The sequence below is a fragment of the Nannospalax galili genome, unplaced genomic scaffold (genome assembly GCF_000622305.1).
Source record: "Nannospalax galili isolate Female #2095 unplaced genomic scaffold, S.galili_v1.0 scaffold574, whole genome shotgun sequence".
NCBI classification, from domain to species: Eukaryota; Metazoa; Chordata; class Mammalia; order Rodentia; family Spalacidae; genus Nannospalax; species Nannospalax galili.
In genome coordinates this window covers 167793-185564 of record NW_008334516.1, presented here as the reverse complement: position 1 = coordinate 185564, position 17772 = coordinate 167793, and the positions used below count along the sequence as shown (strand labels likewise).

General features: G+C 44.5%; 1 protein-coding gene across 2 annotated transcripts in view; it reads left to right on the top strand.

The window, feature by feature from the left end:
• The first annotated feature begins 2304 nt into the window (after positions 1 to 2304).
• Positions 2305 to 17772, top strand: part of Mpzl1 (myelin protein zero like 1) — a 67403-nt gene continuing 51935 nt past the window's right edge. Inside the window, exon 1 of one of the 2 annotated variants that reach the window (XM_008829366.3) lies at positions 2305 to 2561. In XM_008829366.3, coding sequence (XP_008827588.1) covers positions 2471 to 2561 — 91 coding nt within the window. In that variant the 5' untranslated portion in view covers positions 2305 to 2470. The remainder of the gene's footprint in view (positions 2562 to 17772) is intronic. The other variant, XM_008829365.3, reaches the window with a different exon arrangement.

Genomic DNA, 17772 nt, shown 5'->3' with positions numbered 1-17772 from the left:
CACTCAGGAGGCAGAGGCAAAAGAATCTCTGTGAGATTGAGGCTAGCCTGGTCTACATAGCCAGTTGCAGTCCAGCTGTGGCTACAAGGAAGACCCTGTCTCAAAAACCAAGAAAAATGGCTCAGCAATTAAGAGCACTGCCTGTTTTTGCAGAGGAGCAGGTACAGTTCCCACCACCCACAAGGCAGCTAACAACTATCTTTAACTCCAGTTCCAGGGTATCTAACACCATATATGTAAGTATCACTACAACCAACATTTTTAGCATTCTTGTTTTTCTTTTTCTCTCCCTCAAAATTGGCAACCACATGACTTGTGTGGTATTGCTCACACTTGATGCATGCTTTCCTGTTTTCTGAGTTTGCTTTCTTTTAAAAAAAATATTTTATTTATTAATTTTACTTTCTGTGTATGAGTATTTTGCCTGCATGTGTGTAAGTGTCCCTGTGTCATGCAATGCCCACGAAGGTCAGAAGAGAGTGTCGGATCCCCTGGAACTGGAGTTACCAACAGTTGTTAGTTGCCATATGTGCACTGGGACTTGAACCCAGGTCCTCTGCAAGAGCAGCCAGTACTCTTAACCGCTGAGTCATCTCTCCAGCCCACTTTTCCTTTTCTATACTTTATTATTATTTTTATTTTGTATGTACAAGAGTGTTGCCTGCATATGTGTAAGTGTGCCATGTGCATGCAATGCCTGAAGAAGTCAGAAGAGGGTGTCGGCTCCCCTGGACTGTTGATAGCTGCCAGGTGGGTGCTGGGAACCAAACCCAGGTCCTCTGCAAGAGCAACCAGTGCTGAACCATCTCTCCAGCTCCTAGTTGGCTTTTTCTATTCTGCTTTTGTTTTGAGATAGAGTCTAACCGTATTCCACACTATAGCCGCTTCTGGCCTGGAATTCACTATGCAGCTCAGGTTGGCCTCGGACTTCAATAATCTCCCTTACTAAGTCTCAGCCTACACAGGTTGCTTTTTCTGTGTCTCTAGTGAACTTTTATTCATCCTTAAAAGTCAACTTCAAAATGTGACAACCTCCAAAAATCCTTCCCAGACTCCTCTTGGCCAAGTGTTGAAGTACATCACAATCACTGAAAAAGCTTTAACACACATGTCTTTGAGAGCCACTGTCTGTTAGCCTTAGGTGTTTCCTTTACCTCCCTCTTTCAAGAATTGTTTTAAAAATTGACTTTTTGTCTACACCAGTAGATTCTGTACTTCCTGAGAGTAAATTCTAGATCAGTTAGTGCATATGCGCTGTTTGTGCATTTGTTCTGGAAGACCTTGCTGAGAAGAGTCAACAATGGTTCTGATAGGCTTTTCTAGTTCTAACTGCCAGGTAATTAGGCGTTTGCTCCACAACAAGGCTAACGGGCTAAACCAGCCTATCAGGAAGGACACCAGTGAGACTGACTTTTGACAAAATCCTGAAATGAGAGCTTGCAGCTGCAATTCTATCATCAAGCACCTCCTCCAGTCTTGTTCCTAAAACCCGTGTTCCTCCCCCAGACTCCCATTTGGATTGTTCCTTCGTTCTCATCTTTCTGGTGTTCAGACTCCTCCATTTGTCCCTTTCGGAGGCCATTCTCAGGATCCTTCCACTCTTCCGGATTTGTTGGGCAGCTGGTGTGCAGCAGGCCCTGGTCAGTCAGCAGAGGCACTCAGAATCAAGGTGAGGAACTTCCCTTCCCAACTTTTCTTATACACAGAGGGGCAGCAACAAACTAAACTAACAATAAATACATTTATTGGCGATCCAGGTAGCAAGGAAAGAGTTCAATTCCTACTCCTGTCCTATGGTTTGTAGGCCAAAAGGGGGGCTCCAAAGAGGTCAGGGCAAGATGGAGATGGCTCAGGTTACAACACGAAAGATCCAGTTCAAGTAAAGGGCAGACTTCGGGCACAGAAGGTGGGTAAGTTCTGTCTGGACATCTAAATATTACTCCATCGTCACCCCCCCACCCCCCCACCCCGCCCCATGAGCTGCTTTTCTTTAGGTGAGTAGAGCCGAACCAGAGGTGAGGAGAGGGCAGGGGAATGACCGCGGCGAGGACAATGCCGAGAGCTGTGTGGCCAGTCGGGGAGGGAGGAGCGCAGCCTCGGGCGGTCGGGGCAGATCCGCGGCCAGCCACGCAGGCAGACGGAGGGCTGCAGCGGCACCGGCCGCAGGCTTGCAGGGCCGACCTACAAGGGTGGGACAGAGGGCGGGGCCCTCTCGACGGGAGGGGCCGACGGACAGGCTACTGGTCCAATGGTGTCCTCCACAGTGCGCCTGGCAGGCCAATGAGCGGCCAGTGGGGCGGGCGCAGGGGCTGGAGCTGGGCGGAGGGCGGGCTGGCGGCCACTGGGGCCGCGAGCGGGGAGCGGCGGCATGGAGGTACCTTCGCACCGGTAGCCGAGCCCGGAGCTGTGGGCGCTGAGGCCAGCGAGCCGACCGCAGCGGGGACCCGGGCCGAGCGGCGCGGCGGCGGACATGGCAGCGGCCGCTGGAGTCCCGGCAGTGATTGCGGCTTCAGCTCGCAGGCGCTGGCTGTGGTCGGTGCTGGCGGCGGCGCTCTGGCTGTGTGAGTGATGCCCGGGCCGGGGCCGGGCGGGGGTCCGCGGCCGTGAGCGCGCTCCGGGCGCCCGGAGGGGAGGGGGTGCGGCCTGCGCGCTCGGGGCCCCGGCATGCTGCCGGGAGAGCATGGCCGGGGAGCCGCCGAGCCTTTCTCCGTGTCTCTGAGAGGGAGGACGGGGGGAGGGCTTCCCACCTTGCGGCTTCCCGGTCGGGGGGCTGTGCGGGGAGCCCGCTCGTCGCGTCCCTTGCGGTCCCCTCCCGGTGGCTCTGGACCGCTCAGGCCCTCCTGGGACGCCGACTCCTAGTCGGGGCTCTCCCGCTCTGCACCTTGGGGAGGTTGGCGGAAGGTTGCAGGTTTTTCCATTTGTGCGGCCTTTGTTGGTTTATTTCCTTGTTGAAGCCAATGTTTTCTCTCACTTAGCAAGGTCTACTTCGAATGCGCTCAAATCCATCCTTAACCCTCGGTGACTCTCGCCTCTGGGGTCTGAAGAGCACGGGGAAGAAATTCAAGTTATTCTGGACTCGAATGCAGAGATCCAGGAATACCAGGATGACCTGGCTTAAAAGAATTTACTGAAATGCATAAGAATTCCAAGCATAGGCACCAAAAATTGACAAGACATAGAACATTTACAAAGCGTGTTTTTACTTTTGATTTTTAAAAAGCCATTCCTCCCCATCCCCTTACCAAATACTCTGACTCATTTTTGGGGTAAAACCTAAGGCTCAGTTTACATGAATTGGATGAGTATTTTAATGTTCATCTGAAGTAATGTCTGCCTCAGGACTTTTTTGTATGTTCAAAATAAGGGACTTGTTGCTGTCCCAGAATTTGGTTAAGCAGTGGTTACAAAGGGATCATTTGCTAGGAAAAAGGAGATTCTTCCATTTCATTTCTTTTGTTGCACAAAATGCCATTTGTTTAATGCCTGCATTACTCAATAATTTCTTTCATGAAAAACTTCTCAGTGTGGTCTTTGGAACCAGAAAACTAGGTGAAGTTCTGGTGATTACCAACTTCCATAAAACCTAGCAGCTATATAATATAAATGCAGAAATGCCCTCACCCTGCAAAGGTGGGCAGATTAAGGCATCCTTTGTGTATATAAGACAGTCTGGTCTGTTTTTTCCTGTTTCCAAGGAAAAGAAAAGGTGTATGTTTTTGTGATGGTGTGGGTTATATTTGTGTTTAAGCAAACAAGCACAAAATAGCCCCAAACTAAGGTTTATCAGAAATCCTGTGTACAGAATTGTGTGTGATATACATAACAGACCTTGCAGTTGAGGACAGAAGTCAGTGATCCTAATTAAATTCATGCTATTAAAAGTAAAAGTAGGGAAGCTTTGTGTGGTGGTGCGCGCCTTTTATCACAGCACTTGGGAGGCAGAGGCAGGGGGATCTCTGCGAGTTCCAGGCCAGCTAGGGCTACTGGGAGACCCTGACTCTAAATAAATTAATCAATAAATCTGGGAGGCCCTGACTCAAAATAAACAAACAAATAAATAAATAAATAAATAAATGAATGAATGAATGAATGTAAAAGCAGGGAACTTTCATTTTATGGAGTGAGATGTTGCCAGTTCTAGAATAAAAACCAAAACCAGTCTTTTTGTGGAAGCCAGGCATGGTAACCCACATCTATAATTCCAGCACTCAAGAGGCTGAGACAGGATTTTCATGAATTTGAGGCCAACCTGAGCTACAGAGCCAAACCTTATCTAAAATTAATTAATTAAAAAACATGAATGCTGATTTGTGGATATTACACATATGGGTTCATCTTTGGGTTTCACTGTGTAGTACAGGCTGGCCATGAAGTTGGTACCTTCCTGCCTCAGCCTCCCAAGTGAATACTAGATTACAGATGTGCACCACCACACTGACTTTAGTGTTTTTGAGATTGCTTCTCACTATATTGCTTAGGCTGACCTTAAACTCCTGAACTCAAGCAATCCCACCTCAGCCTCTCAGATAGCTGGGACTACAGGAACCTACTGAGTATCTATTAGGCACCTTTTTTTGGGGGGGGGGTGTCTTCTTGAGACAGGTCTCCCTGTAGCCCCAGCTAGGCTGGAACTTGCTATGTAGACCAGACTGACCTTGAACTCACAGAGATCCGCCTGCCTCTGCCTCCCAAGTGCTGGGATTAAAGGCATGTGGCACTATACCTGGCATCTATTAGGCACCTTTTTAAAGTACCTGATTTATTCAAGAAAATATTGTGGATCTTGGGGTCACAATCTGTTCCCTAAGAGGCCAGGCTTGGCTACCCATCCTCCAGAAGTCAATTAAAATGACCAAATTAATAATAATGAGAAAAAAAACCCAGAAAATGGTAATTTATTCACATTGGGAATAAAATGGCCACCTTGGGAAAAGGGACAAGAAGATCCAGTGATTCCCTCCTCCAGTCTGTCTTCAGGGTGCCGAAGAGATTAAAGTTTAAATGAAGGGCAAGGAATATGCACATTTAGCAGTCTGGGTCAAGGGATGGTCCCACCTACCACTGCCCCATCATTGTCTAGGTTCCAGTCACTCCAGCAAGGTGGTCCAACAAGTTGTCAGCACTTTGTGAACACTTTCTGGGAGGCAGGTTCCCCAGCTAGTGCAAGGCTTTGGCCATTTCCTTTCCCCCCACCGTGAGATTGGTGGGGAGAAAGAATTCCAATTTCTTGGGATCCATTGTTTTAATAATATATGATCGATTGAGGGGACAAGTGTCTCTTTAGAATAGATTTGTTTCTGCCAGGTGGGTTACAGGAGAATCTCAGTCCTCAAGTAATTTGTTTTGTGAGAGAAACTGTGACAATTACTATCTTAGTAGTAGAGCTACATCTCCAGTCCAGTGTTACTATTGATACAGGTATTCAGTGGAACTTGAAGGAGACATCTCAGGTGGAAGGTCAGACCACTGCACAAAGGGATGTTTAAACTGAGTAGGTATTAAGGGAGGAAACAGTGTATACAGTTATGAATGAACCTTTACTTGTTCATCATGGTGGGAGGTTGGAGTTTAGAAGAGGAATAGTGGGAGGTGAGACAGGAGAGCTAGCCAGAGGCACCAACTCACCAAAGGCTTTGTCTGCCATTCTTAAATCCAATGAAGGATGGCTAGAGTGGTGGGCACTGGGACCAGAGAAGCTGGGGGGCTATTGTCATAACACAGGAGAGCATGATGCAGGCCTGAATGAAAGCAGTGGGGAATGGTGAGAAGACACATATGAACTAAGTAAATTTGATTTGGAAGCTGATTTCATGTGGGCTTGAAAGAGCCGGTAGAGAAGATGGTGCATGAATTTGGAGTTTGGGAAACTGTAGTTTTGGAAGTGGTAGAGCTTTTCACAGATAAAGGGTATGCAATAGAAGATAGGAGAATAGTGTTAGGGAAAGATGATAGAAGTGCATTTGGCTATGCTGAGATACTGGTGAGACATCTCAGTGGAGATGTTGAGTGGGAGATGCTGGTGAGACATCCCAGTGGAGACGTTGAGTTGGAGATGCTGGGAGACATCCCTGTGGGATCGTTGAGTTGGAGATGCTGGTGAGACATCCCTGTGGGATCATTGAGTTGGAGATGCTGGGAGACATCCCTGTGGGATCGTTGAGTTGGAGATGCTCGTGAGACATCCCTGTGGGATTGTTGAGTTGGAGATGCTGGTGAGACATCCCTGTGGGATTGTTGAGTTGGCGATGCTGGTGAGACATCCCTGTGGAGATGTTGAGTTGGAGATGCTGGTGAGACATCTCTGTGAGGATGTTGAGTTGGCGATGCTGGTGAGACATCCCTGTGGGGATTTTGAGTTTGAGATACTGGTGAGACATCCCTGTGGAGATGTTGAGTTGGAGATACTGGTGAGACATCCCAGTGAATTTGCTGAGTTGGAGATGCTAAGAAAGTCATTCAAATGAAGATTGTTGGGTAAATCGTTCTGGAAATGAGGAGAAAGTTCTAATTGGAAATACAGATTTGGAGAAGGCTTAAATTAACAGAGCTTCCAAGCTTCATTCATTGCTTGAATGAAGTCATTGTGGGAGAAGATCCCAAGGACAGAGAGCCCGGAGATAAATGGAATCTGAGTAAGAGAGAAAGTATGGAAGTTTGATATTTTAGAAATCAAAAGCAGGGCTGGAGAGATGGTTCAGTGGTTAAGAGCACTGGCTATTCTTGCAGAGGACCTGGGTTCAATTCCCAGCACCCACCTGGGGGCTAACAATCATTGGTAACTCCAGTTCCAAGGGAGTCCAACACCCTCTTCTGACCACTGCTGGCATTGCACTTAAACACATGCAGGCAATACATTCACACCATAAAAAAAAAATAATAATAATAATAATAGCTCGGTGTGGTGGCATAATCCTTTAATCCCAGCACTTGGGAGGCAGAGGCAGGCGGATCTTTGAGAGTTCAAGGCTAGCCTGGTTGATGTAGTGAGTTCTGGGGCTACAGAGAGACCCTGTCTCAACAAGACCAAACAAAAACAAAAACAAAGGAGCTGGAGAGATGGCTCAGCAGTTAATAACACTGACTGTTCTTGCAGAAGACCTGGGTTCAAATCCCAGCACCCACATGGCAGCTAACAACTGTTCGTACTTCAGTTCCAGGGAAATCTGACGGTCTCTTCTGTTCTCCACAGGCATTGTACGACACGGGTGCACTTACCTACATGCAGGCAATACATGCATATACATAAAATAATAAAATATTTTAATAATAATAAAATATTTTTAAAAAGAAATCAAAAGAGAATGAATTACTAAAGTGAGGTAAAGAGAGATTAATGGGATCCAGATTCCCTGGATTTGACCATTGGAACGTCTTTGGTAATCCTTAAGTAGGAGTGAGTACACAGAATAAATCTCAGTAATTTGCATCTCATGTTTCAGAGGATGGCTCTACTATGCATCTAATTGCTCAGTCCAGAACCCTAAGATCTACCTTTGGTTCTTTTGTTTGCTGTCCCTCCATATCCACTCACTTCCATCTCTAAAATGCATCTAGAGTGAATTTTTGTTTTCCTTTCTCCACTCCTGGCATTTAGTCAAATTCAACATCTCTTTTTAACCTGTTGCTAAGGTAGCCAGTCCCTCCGTTTTCCCACTTTGTTCTTTTCAATTCATCTTTACACAACTGTAAGGATGCAAATCGTGGGACTTCCCATTGTACCTGGAGTGAAATTCCCATGGCCTACAAAACTATAATCTAGTTTCTGCCTACACCTGTGGCTTCAACTTGTACCATTTGCCCCCTTGCTCATTGTATTCAAGCAGCTTTCTCCTCTTTGACATTCATTTTCACTCTCAGGCCTTTTGCTTGCTTTTCTTGTCCTAGGATGCTCTTTCCAAGAACTGTCCACTGAGGTCTCAAACTATCAATGCCACTCGATCCTTCTCTCCCATACTCTTTTCATTGCTTAGAATCAAAACCAGGACCTTGCACATGCCAGGTAAGTGCTTTACCACTGAGCTATACTCCCAGCCCCAGCATAGTGGGTATGATAAGTGCTAATAAATATTGGTTAAGAGATGAGGAGGCATGGACTGTCTTGACAGCAGTTGTTAATGGTTGTAGTATGTATTCAGAATACATAGCGAGTAGTCAATAAATGTTTGTCAAAGGACAAATCCCCTCTAAATGTGATTTCATACGCTGATTATTTTCACTTTTCCATTACTATTTCATATTTCTTTTGAAAAGTAAGGAATGAATTACAATTTGCAGGCTACTTTAAGCATATTAATTTTGGAATTACTATTTTATATTTATTTGTTACACTGATACATGTGTTTTAGGACTAAGCTCTTTATCATTTGATGCTCGATAACCGAATTTACACTGGAGACACTACCTCTGCAATTGAAAGCCCCCAAATTTTGTTACCAATTTCTTTAGCTTTTTACTTATTTACTGCTTGGCATTGTTTAGGTTTGGGGGCACAAAATACAGGAATAGGAAAAAGAGACCACACCAGACTTTTGATGGGACTACGTTTATTCATAGGGTGTGTGAGGGACAGCAGCCTTCCTGCCTGATGGAAGCGGCTGTGCTGTGAATCAGGAGAGTTAGAGATCACATAGGGCCTAGGGCATGAGGAGGCAGCTACAGTTGCAGGGGTCTATGTGTCTTATCTTCCAGGGCCCTTTGCTCAAGCAAGATAGGCTATCTTGAGCAACATCCTGTCTTCACCAGTTCCCCCTGAGTTCCATCCCGATGTAGTTTATTGATAAGGTTAGCTAAGATCAGCAGCAGTTTCAGAGGACTTCTCTATCAGTCATAATAATAAACTTTTAAGGAGCCTGTGGTATATAGCTCAGTGGTAGAATATTTGTGGCTGGAGGCATAATTCAGTGGTAGAGTGCTTGCTTAGCATGAGAGAAACCCTGAGTTGCATTCTTTTTTTGGTCTCCCTCTAGCCCCAGCTGGCCTGGAACATGCTGTGTAGACCGGGTTGGTTTCAAACTCAAAAAGATCCACCTGCCTCTGCCTCCCAAGTGCTAGGATTAAAGGCACCTCCTCTGAGTTGCATTCTTGGCACTTCATAAACAAAAGCAGGGATTGGAGAGATGGCTCTTAGTTAAGAGCATTTGATGCTGTTCCAGTGTCCACTTTCTAATACTTGGGTAGTTCACCATTGCCTGTAATTCCAGGGATCCAGTGTCCTCTTCTGGCCTCTGTGGGTACTTGTACACATGTGGCATATACTCACATAGACACACACACACACACACACACACACACACACCAGTAAAAATTTAAAAAGCAAGCTTAAGTTTTTGAAGAAAAAAATTAAATATTTGTGTATATGTAATTTTTTTTGACCATTTGTTTTTAATCTAACTCCAGCATATTCTCTAGACTCAGATGCTGCTAAAAAAGAAAGACAGCTACTAAGGGAAAGTATATGAAGGACTAGAGATGTAGCTCAGTTGGTAGTGTGCTTATCTAGTATGTGCAAAACCCTGGACACAGTGCCCAGCACCACGTATCCTGGCATGGTGGCACATGCCTGTAATCAAGAGTTGGAGTTAGGAACATCAGAAGCTCAAGATCAATCCTGGACTACATAGTGAGTTTGAGTCTAGCCTGGGCTACATGAGGTACTGTCCCAATAAAAAGTATATAAATTACAAATTTGTTTTCACAGCCTCTTTATTTACTTATTCAACTAAATGTCTACCTACTGGGCACTGGGCACTAATTTATTACAGTGTATAGCAGGGAGCCTGGATTTTAATGGGAGATTCCAGACAAAATGTACATACTCAAAGAAATAATGAATACTAAAGGATTGATCTAAATCCTGACATTCACTCCTTTTAAGAAAGTATCATTTGCCTATGATGATCTTTTGCAGTAATTAAAAAATGGAGAATACCTATTTGAATCACTTTTTTTTTTTTTTTTTTTTTTTGAGACAAGGTCTCATTGTGTAGCCCTGGCTGTCCTAGAACTTACTATGTAGAACACTCACAGAGATCCCCCTACCTCTGTCTCCTAAGTGCTGGGATTAAAGGCATGCACCATGGTTTTTTTATTCATTTTTTCTTTTGTTTTAAATATTTTATTATTTTTATTTTATGTGTATGAGTGTACTGCTTGCGTGTAGGTAAGTGCACCTGTGTTCATGCACTGCCTATGAGGACAGAAGAGGGCATTGGCTCCATGGACCTTGAGTTAAGACAGTTGTTAGCCACTATGTGGGTGCTAGGAATCGAACCTGGGTCCTCTGCAAGAGCAGCCAGTGCTCTTTAACTGCTGAGCCATCTTTCCAACCCAATGTAGCCCAGGTTGGTCTTGAACTTATGATCCTTTTACCTCAGCTTCCCACGTGCTAGAATTGCAGGACTATGTCACCATACTCACTCATTTATTGCCATTTTAAAAGGGAGAATAAAACTGCTTTGGAATAGACTTCATGGGACTAGTTAGCCTCCTCAAAGGGAATTTAGTTATTAGAACTGCATGTTTCTCTTTGACAGCTCAGATATCACAGAGCTTTGATTCTAGGTCGCTAAGGCTGGTGAAGAATGGAGCATTCATATATCTTTGTTATAAATTAACATACAAGGTTTTAGATACCATTGTGACATTTTTGAACAAAGTGTGTTTTAGTAGTGTGCTGGATAGCTTTAGTATCAACTTGACACACCTGGGTTGAAGGAGCCTCAATTGGGGAATTGCCTCCATTGAACTGGCCTGTGGCCATGCCTGTGGGGCATCTTTTTGATTGATGAGTGATGTGGGAGGGCCCAGCCCACTGTGGGTGGTGCCATCCCTGGGCAGGTGGGCCTGTGTTGCATAAGAAAGCAGGCTGAGCAGGGGCCAGGGGAGCAAGCCAGTAAGCAGAGTTCCTCCATGGCCTGTGCTCCAGCTCCTGCCTCCAAGTTCCTGCCTTGCGCTCCCTGGTGAACTGTGACCTGGGAGATGTAAGACAAACCCTTTCCTCCCCAAGTTGGTAATGGTCAGGGTGTTTTGTCACAGCAATGGAGAAACAAACTGGAACAGTTGTGTAGGTTCCCCTCTCCCCTCATCTCCCCTGCTCCCCCTTACCCCTTGTAACCTCCCCTTCCCTGTCTCTTTCCTCTTTCATGTGACATGTGTCCTCCCCACCCCCTTTAGAGCCTTCATATATCTTGAATGATGCCCCATTTTTGCTTTTCCACTCTTACTTTGCCAAGCGCTTGATGTTAACAATGCCCTGGAGTCCAGACCAAAGTCCTTGGAATTTTGACTATAGTAAGAAGGGACAAGTCAGTTTGTTTGAGACCATTCATAGTGCTTAAATTAAGAAGTTATGATTTTTCTCCTGGGACTTTTATGGTTTTGCTCTTAAACCTTTCATTTTATTTATATATATTTTTAGTACGTGTGGCTGCTGTAATTTTTACTCACTTATAATTTTCTTTCTACTCTATTAGTGTCTAAGATGATTTCATTGATAGAATCTCCTTGAGTCATTATTTTTATTTATCTTTTCTTCCACATTCTGTCACTTTCAGAATTGTGATTCTTAGTGCCAATTCTGATTTGTTGTCAGGACATATAGCTTGGATTGTTATCTAGCATTGATGATTCAGTCTAACCCAGTCCTTAAGTTTAACTGATTGGGGTTAGAAATATAGTGTGTCACCTTTAATCCCAGCACTGGGAGGCAGAGGCAGGTGGATCTCTGTGAATTCAAGTCCAGCCTATCTACCCAGCAAGTTCAAGGCCAGCTGCAGCTACAGGGAAACTCTGTCTCAAAAAGATTGAAAGAAAAGAAAAGAGGCCAAGCATGGTGGTGTATGCCTTTAATGCTAGCTCTTGGGAAGCAGAGGCAGGTGGATCTCTGTGAGTTCGAGGCCAGCCTGGTCTAAGTAGCAAGTTCCAGGCCAGTTGGGGCTACAGGGAAACCCTATCTCAAAAAAAAAAAAAAAAAAAAAAAAAAAGGAGGAATAAAGAAACTGTGTCTTTGCCAACCCTATATATTATAACAGCTAAAATTGCCCATAGAATACTGTCTACAGCTTGAACTCTATAGTATCATGCTGAACCAACTAAGCATACTTTAATAAACTTGCAATAAATAGTTTCTGGATTGAAATCTGACAGTCAATCTACTTAGAAATCTGGGGAGCTTATTATGTACATTTTGTGTGTGTGTGTGTGTGTGTGTGTGTGTGTGTGTGTGTGTTGTATTCATGCTTGTGCATGTGGAGGCACATGGGTGTTTTCCCTGGGAGCCATCCACGTTTTGTGTTGTGTTGTATTGTGTTTTGGTTTTGGTGTTGTGTGTCTTGTTGGCCTGGGGATCACTGGGTAGGGTCTGTTGGCTGGCCAGTGAGTCCCAGACATCTGGCTGTCTGCTTTACAAGCACTCATCACCTCGCTTGGGTTTTTGACATGGGTGCTGGGGATCAAAATCAGGTCCTCATGCTTGCAAGGCCAAAACTTTACTGACTGTCATTCCCCCCCATCCCATTTATGTAAAATATTTAAAAGGCATTTTTAAAAGATGCTTGTTATAAAATTAATAAATGTATTTTTTTCTTCAAACATTAAGGATATAATGTAGATTCTATAAACGAAACACAATTATGTGCTACTTCCATGTGACTCTTTAAAACCCATTAAAAATTAGGTACTGTATTATCAGTCAGTTGGTTCCAAGGAGAATTCTGTGTGTGTGTGTGTGTGTGTGTGTGTGTGTGTGCACTGCCAGGCAAGTATTCTACCACTCAGCTTTATCCTCAGGTCACATTTTACTTGTTATTTTGAGACAGGGTCTCACTAAGTTGCACCTGGTAGCCTTGTAGCCCAAGCAGGCTTTGGTTTTGTCATTCTCCTGCCTCAGCCTCTGGAGTTGCTGAGCTTACAGACTCAGCTCAGTGAGATCCAATGACCCTGTGACAGGCAGTGTCTTGTGGTCACATAGTCCAGCCAAGTCCAGGTTATAGTTGCTGTGCACCTTCCCAGCAGGTATTGCTGAGGATTATGAGCATAGGTGTTTAGTTACTTTACTCACTGTTGGGCAGACTATCTGACAAGAAGCAATTTAAGGGCAGAAGGGTTTATTTTGGCTCATGATTTGAGGGTGCAGTCAGTCCATCATGGTTGTGAGAGTGCCTCTCAGCTATGATTGCGTAGCATGAGCAGGTGGTCATGTGGTATTCACAGTCAGGAAGCAGAGAGAAATAAATGCTGGTGCTCGACTTGCTTCCTCCTTTTTATTCCTCCTGGGCCTTGATTCTTGTTGAACTATCCACATTCAGGGTGGGTTTGTCTTCTTCAGTTGAACCTTTCTGGAAATTCCCTCAGACACCCAGAGGTGTATCTCCTAGGTGATTCTAATCCAGTCAACCTACCAAAGATTAACTCTCACCAAAAGTAAAGGACTCAGATTCCTAAGACAAAAATATGTTAAAATGCAGATATTTGAAACTCCTACATAGCTAAGGAGGGCAGAAAAGGGGTAGGGAGGGAGTGGTTAGCGAGAAATTTTGGTTTCTTTTTCTCCATTTCTCAGCTTATCAGCCCTTAGAAGTTTGGGAATAAAGCCAGGTTTGTGTTATAGTTTCTATTCTGTCTTTGTTTATTGGGTGTTTATTGTATACCAAAGCTCTTCTAAGAAATAGATATGAATTATCTTTTGTACTCCTCACAATGCTGTGTGCTAATAATTTTTGTGCATTTCAAAGATAAGGAAAGAAAACCAGGGTTTAGAGAGATGAAATTTAATTAAAGGCAGGTAGCTAATATGTGGTAGATTTAGGATTCAAAACTCTAAAGCATTATGTTTGCAATTGCTCTGCTAATACTCTAGACCAAAGCTTCCAAACTGTGGGTTGTGACCTTGTATGTAAGGGATTGCATAACTGAAAGTCAAGATCATAAGAAATTTGGCACTAATAAGAGATTTCTGAATGCAGAGACCAAAAGTTAATCCACAGTCAAATGCACAATGAATCCAAGGTTTTTTTGGCAGTGCTCACCCACATTTGTATCGAGTGACTTCACTGTGACCGGGGTTCTGAGCACACTAGTTTGCACTCTGCACACTACCATGCCACATAATGCCAGTGAACACTGCCTGAAACTTGCTCAGATTTGGGAGTTGTAATTATGAATTGCAGTGTTTTTACTCTCTCTGTGTGTGTGTGTGTGTGTGTGTGTGTGTGTGTGTGTGTTGGATTTTTAGTGTGTTTTCTCTCTGTGCCAAGATAGATACACTCACAGGATTGTCCAGGAAATAGAGGACCAGTTTCATGGATGTGTATCAAATGGTCTCAGTGGCTCTGGTCCGCTAGATGTGATGGCCTGAAACACTGTTCTCTCTTCCGTGGGACATAACTGACAGATGGGTTAGAGTGGTTAAGTCATCCTGTTCAGGGGACAGTGCTGCTGTGTGCTGACAGTTACACTGTAAATGAGAAGATACAGTCTTGAAACTTGATTGGCCTTTTCCTGATTGTGGCTGGGATATGGATGAAGCCCAACTTCATTATGGAGGATAATCTGCTCTACTCATAGTTCATGAGTTTCAGTAGTCAAAAAAAACCTTCACAGAAACATCCAGAGTAATTAACTGTCATATCAGTGTTGAGAAATAAATCAGAGTGTTGAAACTAATTCTATTCTTTGTCTTTAGTGCCTCTTGTCCAAATCTTGTGTTAGCTTTATGTCACTAAGACCTGACTGGTATAGTCAGATGATAAGGGAAAGGGTTTATTTCATGGTTGCAACAGGTCTGTGGCAGACAGCGCAGTATATAATGATAGGAGCATGCTCAAGAACAAAGCTGCTCATCTTATGGCAGTTGTGAAGCCAACAAAACAAAACAGAGACAGAGGAGCTGGGGTCCCAGTATACCCTCTGAAGGCATATCCTTTCTTAAAACACCTGCCAGGCCCACCTTCTAAAGCCTCCACTATCCCCCATGGACTAGGGACCACACATCAGCACATTTGACGAACATCTCAGATCCAAATTACAGTACATACCACATCAGTACTGTTTGATACCTACCTTGTCCCACCTATTTGCCATTTTGTTAAAGGTCTCCCGATACTGCCAAGCTAACCAACCTCTTTTGGACCTTACCTTTGCTTACCATGGCTTCTCTGCATTCCTCAACACTGTTGACTACTAGGATCTTAATTTCCTTTGCCTTTGTGACTTTGCCCCAGTTCATCTCCCTCTAACCTGTCTTTTCTAAGTGTTCCTCTGCCTATGTGTCAGTATTCATTTTCCTTAGGCAGGTTCTGCTCTCAGCCACCCACCAGACTCACTGTATGCTTATCTTTGGTAATCCTATCCATTTTTGCTTATTTTACCACAGTGCACATCTAAGTGACAGATAACATTCAGAAAGTATTTGTTAAATAGTGATTCCCAGAAACATCCCCAGCACTCAGAACTCTCTGAATGGCAGACTCCCAGCTGTCCATCATTTACTGCAGGCTTCATTGGGCCACTGTCGTGCTAAGATTCTCCATCTCTCCCCATTAGCCCTGTCGCCCAAATTCCCTCTGGGTCTCTTGCGCTATCAGACAAACCATATAATATATTTTATGTGCATTTGTTAACTTACAAAGGAATGAGAACCCAGTGCCTAGGCCCACGCCTCTGGTGGCGGGCTCAGAGCCCACCGGATCAGACCGGGCCATGACTACCATAGTCCCCGCTAGCATTCTCTCACACCTCAGGGGCCAGTGATCTAGCCCCAGGTCCACAAGAGTCAGTCCATTTTGTCCTTGAGCTGCTGCACCTGGCCGCACGTTCCCCACACCACACGCCTTCATTCCAAGATGGCTCCCAGCAGTCCCTTCATAGGCCACACTCCGCGGCAGGCCCCGCCCCTTGGAGGAACTAGCCAATTGGGAGACAAGCCCCATAACTAAAACTTAGGTCCTTAGTTTGACGCATTATCGTCCCTCAGATAATCTGTCCTGCTCTGCTTATCAGCATCCCTTCTCTTCACATTATTTTATTATTTTTATTTTATGTGTATGAGTATTTTGCCAGCATGTGCACCCTTGTTGTGCAATGCCTATGGAGGCCAGAAGAGGGCATTGGATCCCCAGGAGTTACAGACAGTTGTTAGCTGCCATGTGGGTGTTGGGAACCACACGTGGGTTCTCTGGAAGAGCAGCAAGTGCTCTTAACCACTGAGCCATCTCTCTAGCCCCTGGCTTCAAACTTTCGATCCCCCTTCTCCACCTCCCAAGTGCTAAGATTATAGGCTTGCACCACCACACCTGGTGAACGCTGTTTTGTATCTCCTTAATTTTGTGTTTGATAGCTGCATTCTCCTAATTACCCTTTCTCCTATTTACATCACTAATGTTTATTTAACTTTCCCATCTGACAGCCCCAGGCCAAGGCCAAGCACCCTGCCTTTAGGTTTTTTCACTTCTGCCCTATCTAAAATTGTGTTTTCATATAATTGTCTTCCCAAATGCAGAAACTGTGTTTTAGTCTTTATTGAGTCTCTAATACTTAGTCTGCTGCCTAGAGCTTAGTGGTTAGTAGCTATTAGATAAAGTGCTCAACTGAACCCCCGTGGGAATGGAAAACCGTAGAGCAGAGAGTGAGTGAAAGTAGGAAAGCAGTGCCTCCCACCACTGCAGTGCCTCCCCCCAGCAAGGATCTTAAGATCTAGGGAACAGTCAGTCCTCGACTTTGTGGTTTGGACACCAGATTTGACTGATAATCCTCAGAGGAGAGCCATCAAACCAGGTTCCCAAGAGCCTGATGTCCAGTAAGATCTTAGTGTTGGCTTAGTAACTCACACTGACCTTTATAAATGCTGGCAGAGTGGTCAGTGTGTGTGTGTGTGTGTGTGTGTGTGTGTGTGTGTGTGTGTGTCTTGGATTTTTAGTGTGTTTTCTCTCTGTGCCAAGATAGATTACACTCACAGGATTGCCCAGGAAATAGAGGACTAGTTTCATGGATGTGTATCAAATGGTCTCAGTGGCTCTGGTCCGCTAGATGTGATGGCCTGAAACACTGTTCTCTCTTCCGTGGGACATAACTGACAGATGGGTTAGAGTAGTTAAGTCATCCTATTCAGGGGACAGTGCTGCTGTGTGCTGACAGTTACACTGTAAATGAGAAGATACAGTCTTGAAACTTGATTGGGCTTTTCCTGATCTTGAGAGTTTTCCGGGTCAGAGTTTACCATTTAGAAAGTAGACTAACTCTTCAAATGATCGATATCGACCATTCTTTGTTAAGGTTCCTTACTTCAAAATTCATGCCCTGGCTCCTTTTTTCCTTCCGCCTTTTTTTCTTAACAAGTCTGTGCTACATTTCAATGTATTTAGCATACTAACGTTAACTGGAAAGAACATTGAACTTAGAAGTTAGAATGCACAAAAATGAATCTGACCACAAACAGCACTCATGCCTGCCATGAGTAGGGGTCACAAGGTGAAATGTTTACGTGCCTGATGACCCCCATCATGCACTCATGTCTGCCATGAGCACAGGTCACAAGGTGAAATGTTTGCATGCTTGCTGACCCCTGTCATACACTCCATTGCTCTGGTTTGTATTCTTTTTACTGTTTATAGCTGGAAAAAATTTTTTTCCTTACATTTATTCTTCCTTGGTTTTCCCACTATAAATCACCACAAAGGTCCAGGAAAGTGTCTGGGATGTGGTAGAAATTCAGAGGGTTTGTTGAATGTATTATTGCTGATGACCAAGAGTTGCTCTGCTTCGTTGAAGTTTGTTACT